This window comes from Hibiscus syriacus, unplaced genomic scaffold (assembly GCF_006381635.1).
Source record: "Hibiscus syriacus cultivar Baekdansim isolate YM2019G1 unplaced genomic scaffold, ASM638163v2 tig00002237_pilon, whole genome shotgun sequence".
Taxonomy (NCBI): domain Eukaryota; kingdom Viridiplantae; phylum Streptophyta; class Magnoliopsida; order Malvales; family Malvaceae; genus Hibiscus; species Hibiscus syriacus.
In genome coordinates this window covers 5,194,115-5,220,232 of record NW_024061918.1, presented here as the reverse complement: position 1 = coordinate 5,220,232, position 26,118 = coordinate 5,194,115, and the positions used below count along the sequence as shown (strand labels likewise).

The following is a 26,118-nucleotide window of genomic DNA, read 5'->3' as shown; positions in this document are numbered from 1 at the left end:
GGTGTTTATAAGGTATATTTACTACAATTTAATTTTAATACTAGGAATAGGCTTAGTGCCAAAATAAATGCCCAAACTATATTTTTTGCCAAATAAGTGCCTATATTTTTTGTCCATCTGGGTGCCTAACGTTACAAACGTTACCCATGTACGTGCTCGGGCGTCGAAATCGTTAGTTTTCCCCTTTAAGTGACACATGTCACAACATGGTAATTTTAAAATTTATTTTTTAAAATATATTAAAAATATTATTATATTTATAAAATATTCTAACTTTTTTATATTATAAAACAACACCAAAATCCCAAATCCTAACCTTATCCGCCGTTGCCACCATCTCCAACCATGACCACCACTGCTGATGTAGTCCTTGTCATTATCCTAGTTATATGCAGCCGTAGTTGTCACCGATTCACCGTCAGAATCGCGTGGGATCGTGATTTTCATCCTAGGGTTCGTAGGATTTAAAACGTCGATTTATCATCAACTGGTCACGATTTCATAGGGGTTTTGGTTGTCGAGGGAGGTCGAGTGGAGCTTCTTCGACTGCAAAGTGTGGCGATCAGTGTGGGCTTCGGGTTGAAACGAAGGTTTTCAATGTTTAGGGGTTAATTCAAAATTTATGTGTTTTCACTTTTAAAAATAAATAATTTTATATTTTTAAAAATTTTATATATATTTTTTAAAAATACCCGATTGTTACACGTGTCATTTAACGTGGAAAACTAACGGTTTTGATAGGTCGGGCACCTAAATGGCTAGCGTTTGTAATGTTAGGCACCCAAATGGGCCAAAAAATATGTGGGCACTTATTTGACACAAAAGATATAGTTTGAGCACTTATTTGGGCATTAAGCCTTAGGAATATAGACAATCCAATCCCCTCATCCACCGACCATTTTTCCCATGTAGTTTAGAAAGTTGGATTGCTATACTTGCATATAATTCAGAAACATGCGAAATTGCTAATGTCGACAAAACAAACTGAATGACTAGTAAGGAAATAGAGTGAAATAGAGTGAAATAGAGTGAAATAAAAGTAGTAAATTACCAATGAGCTTAGTAGGAGAAGAATTGTTGGTGACAATAGCAGGGTTATGGGGTGTGGTTTTGAGCCATTGATGTTAAGGTATGCAGCAAAGATATTTCAAGTGATCGAATTCTCCGTCGGCTGAATTTTTACATAGAACTCTCTCTCATCTTTCTCATTCTGATATTCTTCTCAGGTTCGTTTTGTCCAATGCTTAATTCAGTGACGGTTTCACTGCTTCTTTAGGGTGGACACATGCCTATCATGAAATATGAATTTTCTTCGATTAATTATTTATTTTACTAATGATGTCCACTCTAAAATTTTATTTGTATCAATTTCATTAAAGAATATTTCTAAATTTGCCAATAGGTTAATCAATGAATACCTCAAATTTTCTTTTCCTGTATTGATTCCTAAGGGCGGATGTGGGTTAGATGCTATAATCATGAAGTTCGAATTACACATTTGTTAATAAGAGTATGAAATGTTATTGAAATCGAATTTGAAATTTATTGTTAATTAGTGTTACAATAATGTTCTTCCTCAGTATATTTATTGTTTTGATTGTATTTTTATTTTTACTATTTTTCATTTCAATTTAAGAAAATTACTTTTTAACATATATTAAGCAAATCCTAGATGATAAAATGTTACTTTCACTACATGGATTAATTTGACGACAGAAGAGACTAAAACTCTCAAAATTCCTAATAAGTCATTTAATTAGCCAAAGTTATTTCTCATCCACATGCCAAAAAAAAGATTGGTGCACTTGGGTAGATTTAAGGAGGAAGAGGGGAGATAAGGATGCATATTTTAATTTTAGGATAGATTTTAACTGATTCTTTCAGTTGTATGGTACATTTATGTTTATTGTACCAATTGTTGATGGAAACAAGTTTATCTCATTGATCAATGAGGGTTCACCCTTTCTAGTTTGAATATAGATTCCCGACTAATGAGGTAATGGCCGATGGCTGGTGTTTATCTATTTGAAAGGTGAAGACATAAGCAAAATATGATAGCCTATTTCTAATACTTAGATAATATCCAACATTGAGTGAGAAATAACGTTGTCATGGGTATTTATAGTGTTTATTCTTCACTCCCTTGTTGAGTGATAGAGAACAAGGGACCATCTCGCACACTGCTAATACCGTCCGACTAGGCTCGACTCGTGGCTTCAACACATTCGCGTGGATACTATCTTTTATTAGAGAAAATTCATAGAAATTTTTTGAGCAAATAAAGAATATGAAAACAATTTACTATGATATTTATATGCTGCATAGTGATATGTTCGATTCAAAATTTTAAAGGATATCAGTTGATTAGTTAGTTGTCGTTTGATTTCTATAAAATTAAAATTGTAACAGTTAGTTTCCAAAATTCTATCTATGAACGTTGAATATATCTGGATAGTATTACAGCTCTGTTCAAAGTAAATAATGAGATGTTTATTGTGCCAATTACAAGAGTTACAAAAGTAATTACAATAATTACAAATGACTAGAAATTAAATCACGAGTCTGGATTGTTTTGGGACCAAGTTCATTTGTTTATGACAATAGTTTAATCCGAGATTAAATCCATAAATTAAATCTGATTTATATCTGATTTTCACTTGGACGGTTTTGTCCATGAACTCAGCCTATAAATAGAGAAGCAATGTTAGCTTCTCAACTCACTCAACATTCACAAATCCTCTCAGTCAAAAGCTTTCTAAGCTTATTTTTCTCTGCTACAATCAGAATAGAAGTACCACCGACAGTCCACTCTAGTTTTTGGGTGTACAAATTCTCTGAGCGATCATGTTAATCTCATGGGATGATCTGCCTAACATAGTGATTACACATATCGGGGTAAATTTGTTTCTAAGGAAGTGGTTTTCACCATGACACAATTTCAGTTGTTCACTTGCTGATTATATTTTTAATTTGTCATATCAGTGCTAACATTGTGATTTTTCAGTATTCATTTCCAATAATTTAGAAACAAATTCATTACTGCAAAAATGTCGACACCTTTGAGCAATTTAATTCATGATCTATCCAAGCTTGATGCACTAGATGGGTCCAATTACCGAAGGTTGTCCCAACTGATCTTAATCTTCTTCGAGCAGCTTAATTTAGAGTTGAAGCCATCACCTACTACTTCGACGACTAGTATAGTTACGGGTGTTGCTACTTCTACTGATGATGAGGTCCTGACTAACTCCATTGTTTCTTTTTCCTCTGCTACAACTGTCGTTACTGTTGTTGAAAAATATGAGAAAAATAACAAAACGGTGCAAGGCCATATTGTAAGCCACATGTCTAACAAGTTGTTTGACATGTTCCTCAAAGAAAGGACTGTCAAGACAATATGAGACGCACTCGAGAAGAAGTACGGAGCTGATGATGAAGGCATTAAGAAATACTTTGTTGGCAAGCGGTTGAGATTCTAGATGACCAATGAAAATCGATAATGGATTAAGTCCATAACTATGAAAACTCAGTCTCTGACATTTTTGTCGAAGGAATGAAAATGTGTGAAGTGTTGTAAACTAATGTCCTGATCGAAAAACGACCTAAATTCTGGTTCGATTACCGCAACTATCCAAACACAAAAAGAGGGACATTTCACTTGAGCAGCTGGACTTAGAGGAGGCCAACCGTTTGACACATAAGGTTATTATTGGTCAGTTGTCCTTTAAAGCTAACTTAGTTCAGTCTGGTGTTGGCTCAGGGTCTAAATTCAAGAAGATCACACAAAGAGGGAATTAAAATAACAAGACGAAACCTTATAAGGGCATAAACTTCAAAAAACCATGGAAGATCAAAGCTGAAGACAAATTCGTCAAGTGTTATGTGTGCGATCTAGTCGGCTACAAAGCTTACTAGTGTCAACATCGATCAGACCGCCAGAATAAGAACTAGCCAAAGTTGAACATTGTAGAGAAAATTTCTGATAACATCATCACAGTGATGGTTTCAGAGGTAAATCTGGTGGAGAACAATATTGAGTATGTCGTGGACACTGGCGAATCCAGACGAAGGTGAACGTGTGTACATCAGAAACTCTAACAGTTCTGAACTGCTAGGCAAAGGCAAGGTTTAACTCAAGCTTACTTTTTGTAAAAATTTAACCCTAAATAATGTTATGTATGTTCTTTTCTTGCTTAGAAATTCAATAAGTGGCAGACTTTTGAATAAGGCAGACATTAAGTTAGTTTTTAAGGCAGACAAACTTGTACTTTCCCAAAACGATGATTATGTTGGGAAAGGTTTTTTAAATGGGGTTTTATTTGTCATAGAAACTCAACTTAATGAGAATAAAACTATTACTTCTGCATACACTGTTGAAACTTTTGATATATTACATACTAGATTAGGACACGTGAATATTTACTCTTTAAAGAAAATGATAAAAATGAATATTTTGCTAAACTAGACATAACTAGCTTTAACAAAATGTGAGATTTTTGAAGAAGCCAAACATGCTAAACTTCACTTTAAGACTGTTTCTAAGAGAAAAACTGGATTGTTAGAACTTATACATTCTTATCTAGCAGACTTTAGAAACTGAGAGTAAAGGAGGAAACACAATTACATCAATTTTTGGATGATTATTTGAGATAAATAAAAAGTATATCTCATAAGAACTAAAGATAAATATGAGAACTTCTTTCTTATTTATAAGGTAGAAGTGGAGAATCAGTTAGATAGGAGAATTAAAAGAGTTAGATTAGATAGAGGTGGTGAATATGAATTAAATTTCTTAAAAGAGATGTGTGAGAAGAATGTAATAATTCAAGAGACTTTAACTCCCTATATTCCTAAACAGAACGATATAACCGAGAGGAAAAACAAAACTTTAAAAGAGATAATAAATTCATTGTTCATAAGTTATGGGTTATCCGATAACATGTGTGGAAAAATCATTCTGTCAGCCAATCACATTTTTAACCGAGTAACTTGTAGACACTCGATTTTGTTCGAGTTCTGAATTATTATTATTATTTTATTTCTTACATACCCAATTACACCTCATGGCCCAACAGCCCAAAACCATGCCCAAAGTTTACAAAAAAACCTGGTTACAACCCGACCCATTTCAACCGACTCGGACCTGATTGCAGTTACATCACCCATGTGAAGCCAAATGCCCTGCTATCTTGTGACCACTACAACACCAACCGAGCACGCCATCAACAAGCTCCCTACAGCACGCCAAGACCACTACTCCACGCAACAATCAACAGAGAATTTTGTTTTTTTATTCTAACTTGTAATGGATATAAGAAAGAGAACAAATGAATGTAAAATGAGGGGGTTGATTCGAACAAAACAATGTAGAGAGGGGATCGAATGAAAATCAGAGGATTAGGGGGCATAATTCGAATAAAAAAAATAACCATTGTAGTTTTGAAAATAAGAAATAATAAAAGTTCCAGTTAGATTTTTTATTCCCTTTGATGGTACTTTTTTCCAATCGAATAAACGTTATGCAAAAGAAATAAATACGTGAGAAGAGAATAATTTAAAAGGAAAAGAGAGAGTGATAACAGGAAAGTATAAAAAAGAGAGAAACACTTACGTTCGACTGGAGCTTCACTGGCGTTCGGGGACTATTTTCACCAATCCCAACAGTGAAAAGCTGCACAATGACGAGGATAACAACATACTTGAAAATCGGCCCGATCCAACGGCAGACGGTGACGATCGGATCATGATAAAGCTGAATAATTGTTTGCCCTTTTTACGAAAAACGACGCCTCTTCTCGCAAAACACACCCCAGATCGGAGACGAGGAGGTCGGAACAAATCTTTAAGTAAATTTTTGCGCCCAACGACCACCAGTGACTCACTGGTTTTCTAGAGAAAAATGAGACATTCTCTCTCTAGTTTTTTAAAAAAATGAAAAATGAAAAAAATGTGATATTTATAGAAAACTTTAAGGGAAATTACACTTAGGTCCCCCTAAGTTTGTCGTGTTTTTGCAAAATGGTCACCTACAGGGACCTTTTTGTAATTTACCTATTTCTTATTCATATTATACATTTTTTGTTTAATTTATATTTGGTCCCTGTACTTTTAGGAGTGTTTTATATTTTAATCATGCGTAGTGACTGTTTAATTTTTTTAAATACTTAGGGATTAATTTAGTGATTTTACCTTTTTATTTCTCAAAACTAACATTTTGGTTTATTTTCTTACATGTCCTTCTACTGTTTTAATTTAGTCACTTTGTTTTATTCGAAATTATTTATTTATTTTTATTTTTATTCATTTTAGCCACTTTTTGTATTCTGTTTATTATTTAATTATAATTTAGATAAGATATATTTAATTTATGCACTTTAGTCACTGATGGTTTATCATTGGGATATTGTATTTATCTTTATTTTATTTTAGTCCTTTCCTGCTTGTTATCTTATTTTATCAATATTTTCATTTGAATGCCTTACTTTTAATGAATTCCATCTTGGTCATGAATGATTAAATTTGTTTTATTTATGATTGTAGCGCCTAATCTATGAAATAATTGTTATGGTTTCCCTGATTTCTTGTTGGTTGTATAATTTAATCCTTAAAGTTAACATTTTTATTATTTTGATCCATCATTTGCAATTTTGTTAGTTACTTGGTAGTTGTAATATTTTAAAATGTTATTTTACTCAAGGAATTTATAGAAACACTCCTTAACTAACAAGGAATGGGTTTCCAAGAATTGGTCGAACAAAATAATATATTTTATTTTTGAATAAGTTTTTGTTTTAATATATTTAATATATGTATTTTATCTAAAACTTGGGCAATATTATTTTGTATGGGGAATCCATGGAAGTACCCCCTTAACTGACAATGAAGGTATTTCGAGAATTGTTCCTGCAAAATAACAACCCTGATATTTTTCTAAAAAATATCATAATTTAAATATATATTCGAATTTGACAATTTCAATATATAGATGATGACCTTTTTTGTTTGATTATTCTTGGATCGAGGCAAAAGATTGTGAGATTCCCCTCACACATGCCATAACCGTTTGATATTTAGAGCCTTCTAACTGTGTTCTGTCCCATTAGGTAGGGGTGAACGCTACACTTACGTGACAAAAAATATTTTTCTCCGCATGGGCTTTATCAAGTAACCTCTGGGGTACATATGCCTTGTGTTTACGAGTGAAACATTAAGTTTCCTTGGATGGACATAGAGAAATGTATCCTCTTAAATTGAACTTGATATGTTTTAGCCTATAATTAGTGAGAATCGAGGCTCTAATAGGCCCAAGGGGGTACCAACAAAGGACAATTTGAGGACCCTGTTTATAATACTGAAACTCTGATTATTTTGTATTGAATCTTTGTTTGTGGTTCTTCAAAAGTCACAAAAGGGAAATTCACTCTAATCTTTTCCTCGAATCTATTTATTTATTTTACAAAAAGCATGACAACCATAATAGTATGCAGTTAGGTTCATTTTTTTAAACAAACATGCAAACTAGATGACATAAGGTTAGGATTTATATGTTGAATAAAGCATAGGGGTAGAAAACATATTTGGGTAGGACTGTTATAAAAGCATGTTAGGGTAGATACCATGTTGGGTAGGATTTTTTCTTTTGTAGATATTTTTTCTGCATTTTGGTGAATGGTACTAACAACTTCTTTTGTTTTATCTTATTTTTATCCGCCGTATGTTTGCATTTGCATTTTCACATCATAACCAAACAAGGTGTTAATTCATAACTGATTGATCAAATCAGAAAGTTTTCATATCGGCATAAGAGTTTCATAACTAGGGAGTCAAGACCTAAGAAGAGCGACGACTTACAAACAAAGTTGATCGATGAAAGAAGACCTCAAAGTCGATCGACGACTCCTGTTAAATGAGCAAAGATCGAGATGGTACCAAATAGTCATATGCTAGGTAAGTTAAGAATAATAAAATCCTTTACTAGGTATCAAGATCGCATTGCTCACGAAGAATCCCATATAAATAGAGGTCTAGAGATCCAACAATCACAACAAATTAAAAAATGAAGCTTGTCTGTCTATTGTAAGGAGCACTTATGGTCTGATGAAGGTTGTTATATGGCGCTCACTTTTGGAATTAACACCTTGTGCATTTGCATTTTGGTTTTGTATTAGCTTATTAATTTATTTTAATTGTTTTTCTAGTAATTCTTAAAAATTTTGTATTAGCGTGTTTTTTATGTTGCATGATCATGACATAATCAAGGTGTTGATTTATGAGTGGTCATCAGAGTAAAAAGTTTTCATGATGGACAAAGGGTTTTACGATCAAGTAAACTACAACACAGCTAGGGAATAATATCTTGAGGAGACTCCGAGGATAGTGGAGAGCTATGCGCCCAAAGAAAAGAATGGATAGATTAGTAGCTTTGGCTAAAGGAAAAACAATTTCTGCAAAAGAAAAGAAAGAGCCCGATGAAAATAATCCTGTGATGTCACATATACAATGGACTACTTTAGACCAAGTTAAGTCTAGCTGATTTGAAAAATCACGCATAATCATCATTCGTAGCAACAAGTTATCTGGAGACGCCAAGGAAATGGTGACAATTGTAGAAGTTCAAAAAGATGAAAAGAAGCCCTACAATCAAAACTCGTGGTCATTTCAGAGTATGCTCCCAACGTCAGGAGAAATAAACATGAAGACTCCAGTTCAATCTAAGTCGAAAGGAGCTCAAGGACATGCCATTGAGAATTTCACCACCTTCAAGCATCGAGTCCATCACCTTTTAGATCATGGAGTTTGAGATGAAAAGTTGACTTAGTTTGGTAACTGATTGTCCTGTTAGGATGGAGCCAAAAGCGTTCGAAGGTAAGGATATCAGTGGGGGCATCCAAGAGGAAGAAGGTTTGCTAAGGTACGAAGCTCAAGTGCATCCCTTGAGGAGTAGACAAGAGGGGTCACTGAAATGAAAAACGATGTTGAACAATGGGGAAAGAATTGCAAGGTGCATGCAGGTCGAGCCAAGAAGTCCTCTCATGATTTACAAATTGCCAAAAAAGGTACAATACAACCGTTATTGATTTGGGAAGATGTCAAGCCAAAAATCAGATGTTGAATATGGCTATATCAAACAGGGAAGCTTCATATCAGCGCCACAAGCGTGAGACTGATGCTTAGCTAGAAGCCACTAGAGCCAGGAACAAGGTATTGATGAAGATTGTAGATGATTATGGAGATATTGCACGAGAAATTCGTAACCACAAAGACGATGTCATACAAGAAAATATTGCCCAAGAAAGCAATGTGGCTCACAAATTGGTTGATTTAGCTGGCTTTGCAAGAAAATTGAAGCAGATTGACAACTCAACACCTAAGCATGAGTGGAAGTTAACTTGTTTTCTGAAAGAAATAGAAAAGTTAAGAGTTCTGGCTATCCCTTGTAAAGTTTGTTTGACATACCTAAACCTTTGTGTTCAATAAAAATTATTTTAAGATGGTCACTCAGGAACGACACCTCTTGCATACATGTATTTGCATTGCACATTTTGAATTCCCATTTATGTATTTTTCATATATGCAATTTTGCATCTTTACATTCACATCTATACATCATACATTGCATAATATACATTGTATCTTAATATGCATTAATCACGAATCTTGGTAGTCCTTACGGAGAATCTTGTTCAAGAAATATTAAAGGTAAATTGAGGCCACCACATTCGTGCCTAGAGAAGATTAGAGAGCTAGGGATATGAAGCTTGGGGCATGCCATTAAGAACTATGGGATACCGACGAGCAAGTTACAAAATCTGATCGATTTGGGAGCACGATTTTTTAATGAGCAAGTGGGGCATTAGATTGTAATAACCCTGAATATCCAGCCAAACATCCACATGTCTGATGAGTAACAGGTCATCCTAATTAGGAAGATATCATTTCATCCATCATGGAGCTTTATACCATTTGCAACATCTTGTTTGAATTTATTTTTTATCATTTTTTCAGTTTTTTTGTAAGGATATTTAAATGAACATGTGCTACTTTAAGGATGGTAAACATTGAATCAGATTTACAATCTTGAAGTTCTTCTCATATCAACTAAATTAAGAACTCTTTAAATGATTAGAGTTATAAATATTTGACAAAGTGACAAGATTAAAAACTGATAAAACAAGGACCCTGGACCTTACCCCAGAAGATACACTCGAACACCATACCCTTCTCTTGCAGGGACCAATATAGCATTCTCCTCTTATAAGGAAATGAAAAAGAGGCTTGGTATTTAGGTATGCATAGGAGCAGACAACATGGGGCATCTCTTGTGTATGACATTGCAAAACTGACTAAATTACACTTCTGTTGAGGACGTTCAGTGATGATCCTAATCTTCACAAATAGAATGGTGTTAAAGATAAGTTGTTTGGGAACTGAACTCTAAATATGAGATTGTTTGGCCATCAAAGACACATAAACTATAATATGTTCTCGTTATTGAGCTTAAGAAATTCTAATCTGAATACACAAAAGGTTAATAAATTATTATTATTATTATTATATATTATACAAAAAAGCTGAGTTATTCCACTAAAGCAATTGGTTATAGAGGAAACTCAAAAGCCCCGGCTTTATGAATATATTGTATTCAAACCATGACATTGCTCGAGTACTCGTTAGTTCAGTGTTTGCTCTATTGTAATTATCAATTCGAAGACTTTGTGATGAGATGAACCCTTTAACTCGCTTGATAAAACCAATTACAATAAAGCTGAATTCAGCTAGCCAAACATTGGCAAATTAAATCAAATTTATGTAATAATGAGTTTTAATAAAATGGACTAAGGGAGTTAAGGAACACCTGTTATAGTTGACCTCACACAAGCACTCAGGATTTTATATTTAGAATGATGTCTCTGTACTACCTCTGCTAAGGAAGTATGCGAAGCTTGAAAAATGGAAGATTTTAGAGAACTGAAATAGAAGTGTTCTAGAAAGTCTAGTTATTGAATATATTAGTTGCGTTATTTTGTCCGCGTTCGGTTAAAATATCAAGCCAAGAAAGAGGGGCATATTATAATGTTCACAATGACTGAGAAGGAAAGGACATATTCAATGATTAAAACCATGGAAAAGAGGAAGCCAACCTGAAGCCAACTTATCAATTTTGACACTTGTCAAAGAGCTATAACTTTGAAAGCATTAAAAGAAATATTGATTCTTTTGATATTCTGTGAACTCATGTTCATGATTTGCTTCAATTTTAAGCCTTAATTAAGTAGTAATTCTTTACAAATTCATCCATTCTTTGATATTTTAAATAAAACAAAAGAGAAAAACATTTTTAAACAGGACAATCTCAAATGAAAAAGGTCCTTGAAGTAGGTGAGGCTCATTCTACCTCTATTGGAGAAAAAAATAAACGATGCAATAATAATGAAGCATTCCACAATATTGAAAGCAAATAGTCCAAGAAATCAGAATGACTGAAGGATATAACTCGTAGCACTTCCTTCTGACGTTGTCGGTAACCTATCGAGAAGCAAATGATCGCCCTATTTGAAGGGGTTACATATCCTAGTGCATAATAAAAATACAAGAATAGGACCAGTCAAAGATGCATTTTTTCACCCCAAATAGGGATAAGTTATAAATACCCACTTTGGAGCATTACCAAAACCAGACCTCACGAGGATCATAAGATTCAAATCAAACAAAAATTGAGAATGAGCCTTACAACTTGGATTGTTGGGGCATTTTTTTTTGAAGGCCCATATCATCCAAGAATACAATATCATTGAATTTGACATACATGTATTTTTAATGAGACAGAAAGGTATAAAGAGTAAAAATGGTGAAACAGGGATAATGGAGTTTACTATATATGATCATTTTGTTCATCATCACAACATACAATTGAATTACTTAGGTGATTTCCCATGCATGAATGTTGGCAAGCCAAAGCCTCCCACTTATATTCCCACTGATCTTTATTCTTCGGCGTCCTTTCATCGCTATACAAAAGCTTTGAACACCATGCAAAGAGCTTATCTGGTTGAAAAATCTAGACAGAAGCCACAGGAAATGATGAATGAGTTGTCGAATGTTTAATAAACCAGTGACTATGGAGCTGAACAAACGTTACGATCATGTGGTGTTTCCATTACCCAAGACTAAGGTTGTCTTCTACAACCCCAAAGGTTAAAAGTGAGGAATGGTAAAGATTTCTTTCTACGAAAGAGGCGATGGAATTTTAACAGCAAAAAACTAGTGGAGCCAACTAAGGTTGAATGATGGGTTGTTGTTAAACGTATCAACATGATGTGGTACAAATAGCTTTGTTCGAGATCCGATTAGATGTAGAGACATGAAGAGAATTCGGATAGGCCCTCCCTCTTATGTGTTTCAAGAGTCAAATTAGAACAGATGTTGCTCTTTCATTGATCTTTATCGAGTTTGGCATAGTCACATACACAGTGGTCAAAGATGGTAGATCCTCCTTTTAAAGATGAAAGCTCTATTGGATTTCTATACAAGTTCACGCGAAGAAAGACAATCTTATTAGAGGTAAATTTTTACTTGGTGCAAGAAGAAGATGATTCAACTCAAGAATTATAAGAGTGCATGCTGATGCAAACAAAAAGTGAATCTGACTTAATCAGGAAGAGAATAAAGATCGCTCAGCCGTCTCCACCACAGATCAAGAAAACATGCATTCATACATGATACATGAATTTGTGTCATTGCATCATATATAATTTCATACATACATGATAAATTTTAATCTTATTCATGATAATGTCTGTAAAATTTGTTGTGAGAAATTTTTGTCTCTCTTAAGATGGTTTTCTTAGAAATTTTAATTGTGGTCTTCTTAGAGCATGTCTTCTAGAAAACTTAATCTTGTCATACTAAAAGTCATTTTCCCTTGAAGCTTCAACTTGACTCCCTCGTGAAGAGGAGTCAATCTTTCATTGTCATTCTTGACTTCCTCGTGCAGAGAAGTCAATCTTTGTTATTCCTGACTCCCTTGCGAAGAGGAGTCAATATTTGTTATTCTTCACTTCATCATGAAGAGAAGTTAATCTTTGTTATTCTTTACTCTCTCACGAAAAGAAGTCAATCTTTGTTATTCTTGACTTCCTCGTGAGGGAGTCAATCTCTGTTATTCCTGACTCCCTCACGAAGAGGAGCCAATCTTTGTTATTCTTAACTTCCTCATAAAGAGAAATCAATCTTTGTTATTCCCGACTCCCTCGCGTAGAGGAATCAATCTTTTTTATTCTTGACTTTCTCGTGAAGAGAAGTCAATCTTTGTTATCCTTGACTTTCTCGTGAAGAGGAGTCAGTCTTTTAAGTGTTCTCCTTCTTGAATTTCTCACAAAGAGCAGTCAATCCTTTAGATTTGGTATTCCTAAAGAGCAGTGAAACAAATCGATTCAGATTTAATCTTCCCTAAAGATTAGTGAAGTGGATCAATTTTTTCTCGAGTTTGATCTCCCCTAAAGAGTAGCAAAGCAGATTCTTCTTCTTTAATATTTCGTCTTCCTGAAGAGCACGAAGCAAATCAAGTTCGATTCAATCTTCCCTGAAGAGAAGTGAAGTGGATCAAAGATTTATTGGGCCTGATCTCCCCTAAAGAGTAGTGGAGCATACGCTTCTTCTTTCATATTTGGTCTTCCTGAAGAGCAGCAAAGCAAATTAAGTTCGATTCAATCTTCCCTGAAGAGCAGTAAAGTAGATCAAAGACTTCTCGAGTCTGATCTCCCCTAAAGAGTATGGAGTAAACGCTTCTTCTTTCAGATTTGGTCTTCCTGAAGATCAGTGAAGTAAATCAAGTTAGATTCAATCTTCCCTAAAGAGCAGTGAAGCGGATGAAATATTTCTCGAGTGTGATCTCCCCTAAAGAGTAGTGGAGCATACGCTTCTTCTTTCAGATTTGGTCTTCCTGAAGAGCAATGAAGTAAATCATTTTCGATTCAATATTCCCTGAAGAACAGTGGAATGAATCAATGTTTCTCGATCTGATCTACCCTATAGCAACAGTGGAGCAGACCCCATATCAAATTTCAAAGCACAGAGTTAGAACCGGACAAAAATACGTTGTCTTTTTATCTTTACCCTATTCTTATTAACTTAATAATAGGCAAAGATGGACATCTGTAGACACTCGATTTTGTCTAAGTTCTAAATTATAATAATAAAAATTATTATTATTACTATTATTTTTATTTTTATTTTTATTTTATTTCTTATAGGCCAAATTACAACTCATAGCCCAACAGCCCAAAACCGGGCCCAAAGTTTATAACAAAATCCAGTTAAAACCTGATGTATTTCAACTGACCCGACCCAGACCCGGTTGCAGTTACATCACCCACGTGAAGCCCCATGCCTTGTCATCCTGTGACCACTGCAACACCAACCGTGCACGCTATCAACAAGTTCCCTACAGCATTCCAGAACCACTGCTCCACACAACAATCAACAAAGAAATTTGTTTTTTTATTATAACATGTAATGTATATAAGAAAGAGAAGAAATTAATGTAAAAGGAGGGTTTTATTCGAACAAAAGAATGTAGAGAGGGGTTCGAACGAAAATGAGAGGATTAGGGGGCATAGTTCGAATAGGAAAAAAATAACCATTGTAGTTTCAAAAATAAGTGATAATAAAAGTTCCAGTTATATTTTTTTTCTTCCCTTTAATGGTAATTGTTTTCCAATCGAATAAACGTTTTGCAAAAGAAAGAAATACTTGAGAAGAGAAAATTTAAAAAGAAAAAAGTGAGTGATAACATGAAAGTATAAAAAAGAGAGGAGCACTTACGTTCGGCCAGAGCATCACCAGCGTTCGGGGGCTATTTTAAGGTATCCCAACGGTGAGAAGCTACGCAATGACGAGGAGAACAACATACTTGAAAATTGGCCCAATCTAATAGCGGACGGTGGCGATCAGAGCCCGAGAAAGACGAATGATTGTCGGCCTTTTTGTGATAAACAACGTATTTTCTCGCAAAACGAACCCTAGATTAGAGACGAAGAGGTCGGGACAGATCTCCGGGTAAAATTTGGTGGCCTACGGCCATTGAAAGTAGTGCGACGGCCGGCGATGGTAAGCTATCGGCAACTCGCCGAATTTCTAGAGAGAATGAAGACCTTCTCTCTCTAGTTTTTTAAAAATAATGAAAAAAAGAAAAAATGATATATTTATAGAAAACTTTAGGGAAAAATACACTTAGGTCCCCCTAAGTTTGGTGTGTTTTTGCAAAATGGTCACCTGCAAGGATCGTTTTTATAATTTACCCATTTATTAGATGTGTTATATATTTTTGGTTTAATTTATGTTTAGTCCCTGTACTTTTAGGCATGTTTTATATTTTTAGTCATGCGTCGTGATTGTTTAATTTTTTTAAAATACTTAGGGATTGATTTAGTGATTTTACCTTTTTATTTCTCAACACTAACTTTTTGGTTTATTTTCTTACAGGTCCTTCAACTTTATGCATGCTTTTCTATTTCGGTCACTAGTCCTTTGTTTATTTTAATTATTTAATTTTATGTTATATTTTTGCTTGTTTTAATTTTAGTCACTTTGTTTTATTCGAAATTACTCACTGATTTTTATTTTTATTCATTTTAGCCACTGTTTGTATTATGTTTATTATTTAATTATAATTTAGATATGATATTTTCAATTTATGCATTTTAGTCACAGATGGTTTATGATTGGGATATTATATTTATCTTTATTTCATTTTAGTCCCTTCCTGTTTGCTATCTTATTTTTAGGAATATTTTCATTTGAATGCCTTACTTTTAATGAATTTCATCTTGGTCATGAATGATTAAATTTGGTTTATTTACGATTGTAGCGCCTAATCTATGAAATATTGGTTATGGTTGCCCTGATTTCTTGTTGGTTGTATAGTTTAATCCTTAAAGTTAACATTGTTATTGTTTTGATTCATCATTTGCAATTTTGTTAGTTACTCGGTAGTTGTAATATTTTTAAATGTTATTTTACTCAAGGAATTTATAGAAACGCGCTTTAACTAACAAGGAATGTGTTTCCAAGAATTGTTCGAACAAAATAATATATTTTATTTTCAAATAAATTTTTTTTAATATATTTAATATATTTATTTTATCTAAAAACTTGGGCAATATTATTTTTTATGGGGAATCCATAGAAGTGCCCCCTTAACTAACAAAGAATGTATTTAGAGAATCGTTCGGGTAAAATAACAACCCTGATATTTTTTTAAAAAGGATCATAATTTAAATATATAATCAAATTTGACAATTTCAATATTTAGATGGCGTATAATCGCTTCGGTATCGATTTGGGGCTTTGTGGGGCTACTAATCCTTCTCCACACATAATCGACTCTCGAACCCTTTTCAAAACGAGTTTCTGGTTAAACGCATATCATTTTTTATCTTTTAAAATTATTTTTATTAAAATTATTTTAAAAAGTATTTTAGGTATTCGACCTACCTAACCCAAAGGTCGATGGCGACACTAAATTTGTTTATTTATGTATTTATTTTAAAACCCAATCATTTCTAAAATTAAGTTGGATCGCTACCCTGCATAGCCCTAAATATCTTAAGGACCGTTCCGACATACCTCACAAGAAATTAGATTCCACTTCAAACGAATTCTGAAAAGACTATGCTCCTTATCTACAACACCTAAAAGTACGGGAGAATCTGGCTAAAGTGGGCTTGCCGGATTTTAAGAAGTCCACCATCGGTCCCAAAATCATTAATGCAGTGTTAAAGGGTATGCTACAAACAGTGTTGCATACAGGTTCATGTTTTTACAAGACTACTCTATTTTTGAATCTAGGGATGTTTTCTTTGAAGATACTTTATCTATAAAGAAACCTTGATTAAATGAAGAAACACAAATCAAAAAACAGCCATCCACTTCTTCTAGTGTACCTTCTAAGACTTCTCAAGAGATTGAATTTGAGCCTATAAGAAGTAAAAGGCAAAAAGTTGAAACCTCTTTTGGACCAAACTTTATAACTTTCTTTATTTTTGAGATAAATGATTTAGACTTCATATTTGATCTAATAGCTCAAGTTTTTCTGTTGGATGAGGATCCTAAGACTTATGAGGAAGCTATAAGATCTATTGATGATAGTTTATGAAAAACACTATTAATTATAACTAGGATCAGTAATGTCTAATCATACTTGGAAATCGGTTGACTTACCTAAAGGATTTAAAACTATCAATAACAAATGAGTCTTCTAGAAGAAACTAAGACCACATGGTTTTATCTAGAGGTACAAGGAAAGGCTACTTGTCAAAGGGTTCACTCAAAAATTCATTCAGACTTCTTCGATACTTACTCTCTCATAACGAAAATCTCAATTGTCCGTGCATTATATGCACTAGCCTCTATTCACAAGTTCCAAGTATATCAAATAAATGTAAAGACTCAATTTCTGAATGAAGATCTAGATGAGGAGATCTATTTGGATAAACCTCTTGGTTTCGAGGCACTTGGTATGAAAGGCAAGTTGTGTAGACTTAAAATTATCTTTATGGCCTTAAGCAATCTCATAAATAGTGGTACAAGAAATTTCACGAAACTATTATTAGTTTTGGTTTTGTTGTGAATGGTTCAAATGCATGCATGTATTTGAGGATGTTTTGGTGTTAATTGTATCATCATAAGTTTATATGTTGATGACATGTTGATTTTAGTACTAACAAATATTCCATTAACAAAACAAAAAAATTTATTGTCTAATACATTTGAGATGACTGATTTGAGAGAAGTCGATGTAATCTTAAGAGTCAAAGTTACCAAAACTAAAAAGTGATTTTCTTTAAATCAAACACATTATATTGAGAAAGTGTTAAAGAAATTTGATAGTTTTGATGTCATTTATGTTCAAACTCCTTATGACCCTACCATACATCTCTTTAAAAATAAAGGAAGTAACATTTCCCAAACTGAATATGCTAAAATAATTGGAAGTCTAGTGTTCTTAATGAACTATACTCTACCTGATATTTCCTACGCTGTGAGCCGACTTAGTAAATATACTCATAACCCAAGTGGTGAACATTGGGTTACTCTTTGACTCTTACTCAAGTATTTTAAGGGTACGATGGATTGGAAACTTGAGTTTGTTGGCTATCCTGCAGTTTTTATAAGGATATTGTGACACCAACTAGGTTTCTAATGATGATGAAGTAGGCTCTACGAGTGAGTATGTTTTTTACTTTAGGTGAAGCAATGATCCCGTGGAAATCTACGAAATAACTCTATATTGGTCGTTCCATTATGGAGTCAGAGTTTATAGCTCTTGATTTAGCTGGGCAAGAAGTTGAGTGGCTCAAAAATGTATTAGCAGAAATTCCATTGTGGAGAAGATAGACTCCTCCAGTCTCCTTACTATGTGATTTACAAAATGTGATTTGTGTGGCTAAGAACCAAGCTTACAATGGTAAAAAAAGCACATTCACATATGAAATGAATCTGTTAGACACTTAATAAGGAATGGAGTACTCTCTTTAGAGTATGTGAAGCCGGAAAGGAACCTAGCAGACCCGTTTACCAAAGGATTAAGCAGGATATTGGTCCTAGATTTGTTGAGGGGGATGAGTTTAAAGCTCATTGGTTGAGGAATTCATGGTGGATACCCAAGTTAGTTATCTAAGTTCAATGTGGTCAAACAAAACCATGGAAAGACTCATAGTGTACAATTTTATCTACTTATCCCTATGACGAACAATGTACATGCACAATATGAGCTTGATTGCTCTTCTTAATAAATTCATAGCCCAAGATTTGGGTGGTCTTAGTGAGAAAGACTTAATGAATTTACCGACTTTGGTCGAATATATATTCTTATTAAGTTCATAACCTATAGTTGAGTGGGTGCCCTAATTGAGAATGACAAGATGAACTTACCGTTAGAAATGTTGAGTTTTATGAAAACTCTTAATGAATTCAAATCCAAAAGTTTGGATAGTGCTAGTGATAAGGATATATCAAATTCACCGATTAATGAGGTTGAATATTTATTCTTAATGATTTCTTATCCAAGAGTTTGAGTGGTTCGTTTATAATGATCTTGAAGTAAATCACCATAACCTTTGAGGGCTGAACCATTGTAAAAGGCACTTAATTGTTTCATAGCCCGATTTTAGGGTGGTTTATTTTTAGATAAACCTGATGAAATAACCAATGTAAGTGAGAAGGAATAGTCACCTTCTATGAAAACACTGGGCTATTTTTCTAATACACTTACTAAAATCCTGAGGTAAGATGGCCAAATATACACTTGTGTATATGTATCTTACACATTGAGGACTTCAGTGGATGAAAGGGTTAGTTGTGTGTTATGAGTTTGCCCCTATCTTAGAAAGTTAAAGACTAGTTTCACTTATCTAAGAGAAGGATTGTTCATCATTACTATGTACTAGTTCAAGATACATTCACTAGTACTTAAGCAACTAATTCCGCTATTGATCTTTTGAAAAGGTTATTTTTCAAGTTTCATAAGAATTCTTTCACATTAGTGGAGAAATGTTGGTGATGCTTAGATACTATCCCACATTGAGTGGGAAATACCACTGGAATAGGTATTTATAGTGTTTATTCTTCCCTCCCTTGTTGAGTGATAGAGAACAAGAGACCATTTCATGTGCCTCTACCACTGTCTATCTCGGATCGTGCTCATGCTCGTGGTAAAGGTTGAGGTCGAGTTTAGGTCGTTGATCGTGGCAATATGTGTCTTTGACACGTCCGTGCGGATACTGTCTTCTTTTTTTGGAGAAAATTCATAGAAATTTTCTAAGCAATTAAAGAATGTGAAAAAATTTCACTCTGATATTTATAAGCTGAACAGTGATTCGTTTGATTCAAATTTTCAGAGGGTAACAGTTGATGAATTAGATATCGTTTGAATTATGTCAAATTAAAATCATAAAAATTAGTTTATGAAATTCTATCTGTGAGTATTGAATGTATATGGACAATATTACAACTCTGTTCAAAGTAAATAATGACTTGTTTATTGTGTCAGCTACAAGATTAATTACCAGAGTTACAAACGGCTACAAATTAAATCATGAATTTGGACTTCTTTGGGGCCATGCTCATTTGTTTATGACAGTAATTTGAATAGAAATTAAATTCATAAATTAAATCAGATTTATATCTGATTTTTACTTGGATGGTTTTGTCCCTAAACTCAGTCTATAAATACAAAAGCAATGTTAGCTTTTCATCTCACTCAACACTCACAAATCCTCTCAATCAAAAGCTTTCTAAGCTTTTATTATTCTATTGCAATCAGAAGAGTAGTACCACCGACAGTTCACTCGGGTTTTCGGGTGTACGAATTCTCAGAGCGACCATGTAAACCTCGGGGGACGATCCGCCTATTGCAACGATTACACACATCGGGATAAATTTGTTTCACAGGACACGTTTTCAGTTGTTCACTTGCTGATTATATTTTTAATTTGTCATGTCAGTGCTAACAGTGTTATTTTGCAATATTAATTTCCAACACCTATATGGGGAAGATCCTTCTCTCAGTCGTGGTTGAGGGCTATTTATAGTGATCCTAGTTGGTGGCGTGAAATATAATTATTGTTATTCGTAGATTAAGGAGTTAAATATGTATGTTTATCATATCATAGATTTCTCTCTGGTAGATCATATGAACCTGTCAAAGATCTTCTATGTGCATTGTAGTTAACTCAAAGCTATAATGTTCTTATTGTCAGTCGATATAAATTCCTTCGAGACTTCAATAAATGATGGGGTTTATCCGAAGATCTTGATTGAAGAAGATTTCAATGTTTCCAAAGATATAACAAGTAACAATTACAATTTAAAACAATTTTACTATAATATCCAAATACACCTTATACAATGTAAAACTCTTTAGTTTTACACAGATTTAGGACCATTGGATGAGTGAAATAGATGACTGAACGAAAATGGTCGATTGAAATCCCCAGTGAAAAGTTCATAATGAGAAGAACTCGCCCGATTAGAAGAAATTGGAGCTCAAGATTTTAGAAGCTTAAACCAGATAAAAAAAAATGGTGCTTATTATCTTTGTTTTATTCCTGTTCCACAGTATGAGCAAAGAGGGGCAGTTGTAAACTCCATTCTTTTCATTTTTATTATTTTATAATTAAAAAAATAAAAAATAATATAATATTGTAGCAGTTGTGGTATAATAACCCCAATTAACCCATGTATCAGACCCCCCCCCCCCTTTTCTCCCGAAAATATGGGAAAAGAATATAAAAAAGGTGAAGCTTTACTCCATTTTCGTTTTTATTTTTACTTACATTTTCTTATTTTCTTGACGGGTCAAGGTGGTCCATAGAGGGGTGAGTTCTTCTCGGTCGGTCTAGTGACCACCGTCGAAGGTGGCATCTTTAGGGTAGTTGGGTTGCCGGCGTAGCTGTCCGGATTAGTGTGACGTTTAGGGGTGTGTGTTTTTTTGCTGAGGAAGAGGGAGAGTAGGAAGAGGGTCGGTTTGGTTTTCTTGGTCGAGGAAGTTCCTCGGCTTTGTGGGGGTTTGCGATGTGGATGAGTTCCTTACAAGTGTCGCTAGCATTGAGGCTCGGTTTTAAGCCTTCTCGACCATATAGAGAGAGAGAGAAAAAGTTTGAACGGGGTGAGGAAGCCTTCGATCGGGCTTCCTTTGGTTGTTTCAAGGTCGCCATATATATATATATATATATATATATATATATATATATAAACAGTTAGGATCCACTTACACAATGTAAAACTATTTTAGTTTTACAAAATTATGAACCAATGGATGAAGGGAAATAATGGCTAAGATTAACTCTTAATTTTTTTCTAATGAATATCTCCTCATTTTCTACTATTAATCTCAACTTTTTATTTTCACTCATCTAACAATCCTAGATCTATGTAAAATTGATTTATTAATCAATGATTCTAACTTCACTTTGTGCAACTAATTAACCATGTCCATTATCTCTTTATGATGTGTTTGAGTTATATATATATATATATATATATATATATATATATAGAATGAATGCCAATTCTTAATCATATATATAATAAATTGGAATTATTTTCAAATTTTGAACAATAAATCCTATTTTTTAATTATTAAAAATAATAAGAAAGAAAAAGAATAATAATGGATAAAAACTATCATTAACTTCTATCTTACAATTGAGTTCATACACTTGAATGATGATTGTTATTTCGAGGGTTCGGTTCTTCCGTACGATTATCCCACTCAAAAATTTACTGTGAGTGATATAGTAATATTTGTTACGTCGGAAATCATCATAAACATGAGTTACTGGAGTGTTGTTAAATATCCGCTGCTCACTTTCCATCTCAATCAAGCTTTCGATCACAATTTTGGAAGCATTTGTCACTAAATCAGACAAATTCCTGCGAGAATTTGAGACAAAAAAATAATCAATAATATAAATTCAAAAAAAAAAGTTAATAATAAGATGGTATAATTTTAAACTAACCTCCAATATTTGTCAGAAGAATCGTTTTGGAGTACTTTAGCCATTAATGTTTCGATTAGGGATGGACTGAGAGGGGAGATGGGGGCAGTCACTTCTGAAAATTTAAAATTGCCTAATGTTTTAGATTTTTTCTATGGGGGTATTTGGCAAACAATTGATAGCTAATAGCTAGTAGTTAATTCCAATAACTAGTTTGACTAATTGATTTGATTAGTTGATTTGAGAAACTGATTTAATTAACTGTTTATATAGAAGTGTTTGGTAAAATTTAGCTAATAGCTGATATGGGTAAAATGACAAATAATGTGTGATTCATTTAGTTGTTAAGTACATATATGTTTTATAATACATTAATCTTTATTGGGGTGAAATTATTCGGATAAAATGCTTTTAACAATGAATTAAAATTTTCTTAAGAAAATTAGTGAATATTTTTAAAAATTTTGAAAATATTTTTAATATTTACAAATATTAACCTTGTGAGATTGATACATACTATTAACTTTGTATAAAATATCAACACTACATTTTTTTTACTTTCATGTTTTACTATATTTTCTTAACTAAAATATATTTGAGAATCTACAACTAAAAATAGAATTAAAATAAAATTTTAGCTTAAATATATTAGGATGAAGGATATTTTATTATATTAGGTTTTATGGTAAGTTATGGAAAAAATAAGGTCAAATATGTCATTTAACATCTTATTTTGCAATCAGCTCTTTCAAACCGCTGGATTTTTCTGTGTTTTCATTTTCAATTTATTTTGCACTATAAGCTCTTTCAAAAAGATGTTTATCAAACACTAAATTTGGAGACTTTGACTATCAATCAACTATTTATGCTCAAATAAGCTAAAAGTTCTTCAAAAAGTTGTTTGCCAAACACCCCTACGTATTTTCTATTGAAAATCGGTTTTCATACCTTTGGAATTTTATAAATTCGTTCACTCTTAAAATTTTAAAAGTTCATCCCCTAACATAAAATCATGCTTCCATCTCATGTTTCAACTTTTGGTCAAATAACTCATATTTGATAAAAAGTGTTAATTGGCTAATGATCAACGTATGTTACTAATGTATCATTTTATTGTGTTAAATTATTGATGTGCCAAATACCATATTAATTAAGGTGATGACGTGATATATGCTCATCTACCGCATCCCATCAAGCTTATGAAATTAATCAATGAATAATGACGGATTGATTAAATAGCATCGAATCTCACCCTTTAGAAGAGTCGAATATTAGCCCCACGGTGTGTTTAGCCTCCTCGAGAGCCAATTTAAACCTCTCTACATCTTTCCAAGGCACGGTGCCATTGTTGACAACACCAAGTTGCGAAGGTTTAATGTCGCAGAAGATTGGGATAATCTTTTTCTTGGACTCTATGAACAAAGCCAATTCATGAAGGCAAAAGTGGGATTTGCAATAGTTCGGTGAAAAAACCGTAACGCCGATTTTACAATTCCGAATCGTGTCGTCGATGTTGGTGAACAATTTATCCCCGGGTTTCATGTTCTTGTTGTCCAAGAAAGGTTGCAGGTTTAGCCATGAAAGGTGGTCGTAAAGCAAGGTGGCTATAGTTCTTTTGGTGTCGATGCCTCTATGACTAATGAACACATCACAAGCCTTTTTGTTTTCCATGGGGCGATTTACCATCATCTTCTTCTTCGCTGGCGTTTGAAGAGAGAGCAAGCTTGACATGGCTGCCGATGAGTAACGTTTCATTGACATGTCTTTTGGATGAAGAAGGAAAAGAAAAGAATACTCTCTTAACTATGTATCTTCTTTCTAATATCAACTTTTGTTCTTTGTGGCTTGTGTCCTAAGAATGTTAATGCTCAATATATAGATAGATATATGCGAATGATTTGGCCCCACCGTTTAAGAATCTCATTTGTTAGGCTTTTTTTTTGTTCCCACTAGTAAGGGATCGCATTGACTAATTTGGATCGACCTGGATCGCACACCTGATTTTAATAGGTGAGTTTCCCATCGGGTATTTTTTGCATACACAATGACCGGAACCTAAGACATTTCTTAAGCGATATCAAGTTACCGACACCTTGCTTAAACAACATCAAGCTACATGACACTTGAACCAATTCCGTTGGTTTCATTTGTTAGGCTTTTAATTTTTTTAATAAAAAATCATTTTTTATGAAAGAAAAGAATGTTGCTCATAGGTATGTATAGAAAGCATGATATAATTGCATGAAAATATAATTATTATTTTAATAACTATAATTTAATTTTATAATATCATGTTTGATAATATAAATTATAATTATATAAATTTAAATTTTAAAATAATATTAATTATAAAATTGAAGAATGAAATTACTCGTGAGAACCGAAGGTTTTCAATTCTCATGCTCTTTTTTAAGATTTAAAGAGTGTAATTAGAGGTCTCTAATTACATCCCATTCAACAATATACATAAATTACGATAATCGTTTAAACACATTGTAATTGTGTAGTTAAACCTAAACTCAATTGCATGATGATTTTTCAAATGCGCCCTAAAATTTAATTTTATTCTTATTGAATACGTAAAAAAAATGATTCCTGTTAATAGCATTTTTAGAATTAATATTTAAGGCATCGATGATATAAAATTATATGCATCATCAACAAATAAGAAAACATAAAATATAAAGTGATAATATTTTTTATGACATATCATTTTGTTGATTGGCGAAATATAAAAGTATACATTGTCATAACATAAGATTGTCGAGACATAAAATGTGAATTCGACATGGAATAAGTCTAATCAAATGTGGTTATGCGATTTCACTTGTATAGTTGAATTGAACGAAAGAAAACAGGAAGATTGAACAATTAGCGACGACATGTGCTTGATTTTGACCAAATCTAAGGCTTTCAAAAGTTGGGAAATTTTCATGGCCCTTCAAACAAGTTATATTGCACTTCTATAGGAATATTTTTTGCTTGAGAGGCAAGAAAGAGAGGAAATTTTGACTATAAATATTCCTACTCTTTTACCATATTTTGAAAATTAATAAATAAATATTATACTGCACATGTGAAATTAGTGCTAGCTTACTTTGACTATTTGATCGAACAAAGCAATTCATGAAATTGACTTCGAAATATTACGTGCCAATTTTTTTTTAAAAAAAATCATATTGATATTCAATTTATTCATCGATTAATCTAGATCAGTTATAACAAAGATTCATTATTATAGGAACGATTCACTGGATCAAATTTTTTATATTCACAATGTTAGAATTCAAACTCATAATCTTATATAAAAGATCTACTATCTTATCATATTAGAAATAATATATCATATGAAAAAATTAATATGAATGTCACGCAAACATATGAATATTCGAAATTTTATATAATATAAATTATTAATATATTAAATTTATATAAATATAAAACGATTTTATTCTCAAATTAACTTGAATCATAAAATATTAGCTTTCACCTCATTAAAGGAGTTTCCTGGTAGGAAAATGGTAACTTCACTCGCTATTTCAAGACATGCACCGACCAAAACTAAGAAAAATAATTAATTTAAATAGAAGAAAATTTGAGTTTCATGCATTATTCAACT

General features: G+C 33.1%; 1 protein-coding gene across 1 annotated transcript; it reads right to left on the bottom strand.

Moving 5' to 3' along the window:
• Positions 1 to 14,367: 14,367 nt before the first annotated feature.
• LOC120140267 (TIR-only protein-like) lies at positions 14,368 to 24,260 on the bottom strand. Its single transcript, XM_039155267.1, has 3 exons — positions 23,752 to 24,260; positions 22,286 to 22,434; positions 14,368 to 14,462 (listed from the first exon to the last, which is right to left on the bottom strand). Exons 1-3 carry the CDS (start codon positions 24,258 to 24,260, stop codon positions 14,368 to 14,370), a joined length of 753 nt encoding a protein of 250 aa, XP_039011198.1.
• Positions 24,261 to 26,118: the final 1,858 nt, after the last annotated feature.

Bases quoted from the DNA above. Each gene is read 5' to 3' on its own strand.
- LOC120140267 (XM_039155267.1), bottom strand. From the start codon at position 24,260: ATGTCAATGAAACGTTACTCATCGGCAGCCATGTCAAGCTTGCTCTCT. The intron at 22,435-23,751 runs GTGAGATTCGAT...AAATTCTCGCAG, and splicing joins ATATTCGACTCTTCTAAAGG to GAATTTGTCTGATTTAGTGA. The intron at 14,463-22,285 runs GTAAATTTTTGA...TGTGTGGAGCAG, and splicing joins ATATTACTATATCACTCACA to TGGTTCTGGAATGCTGTAGG.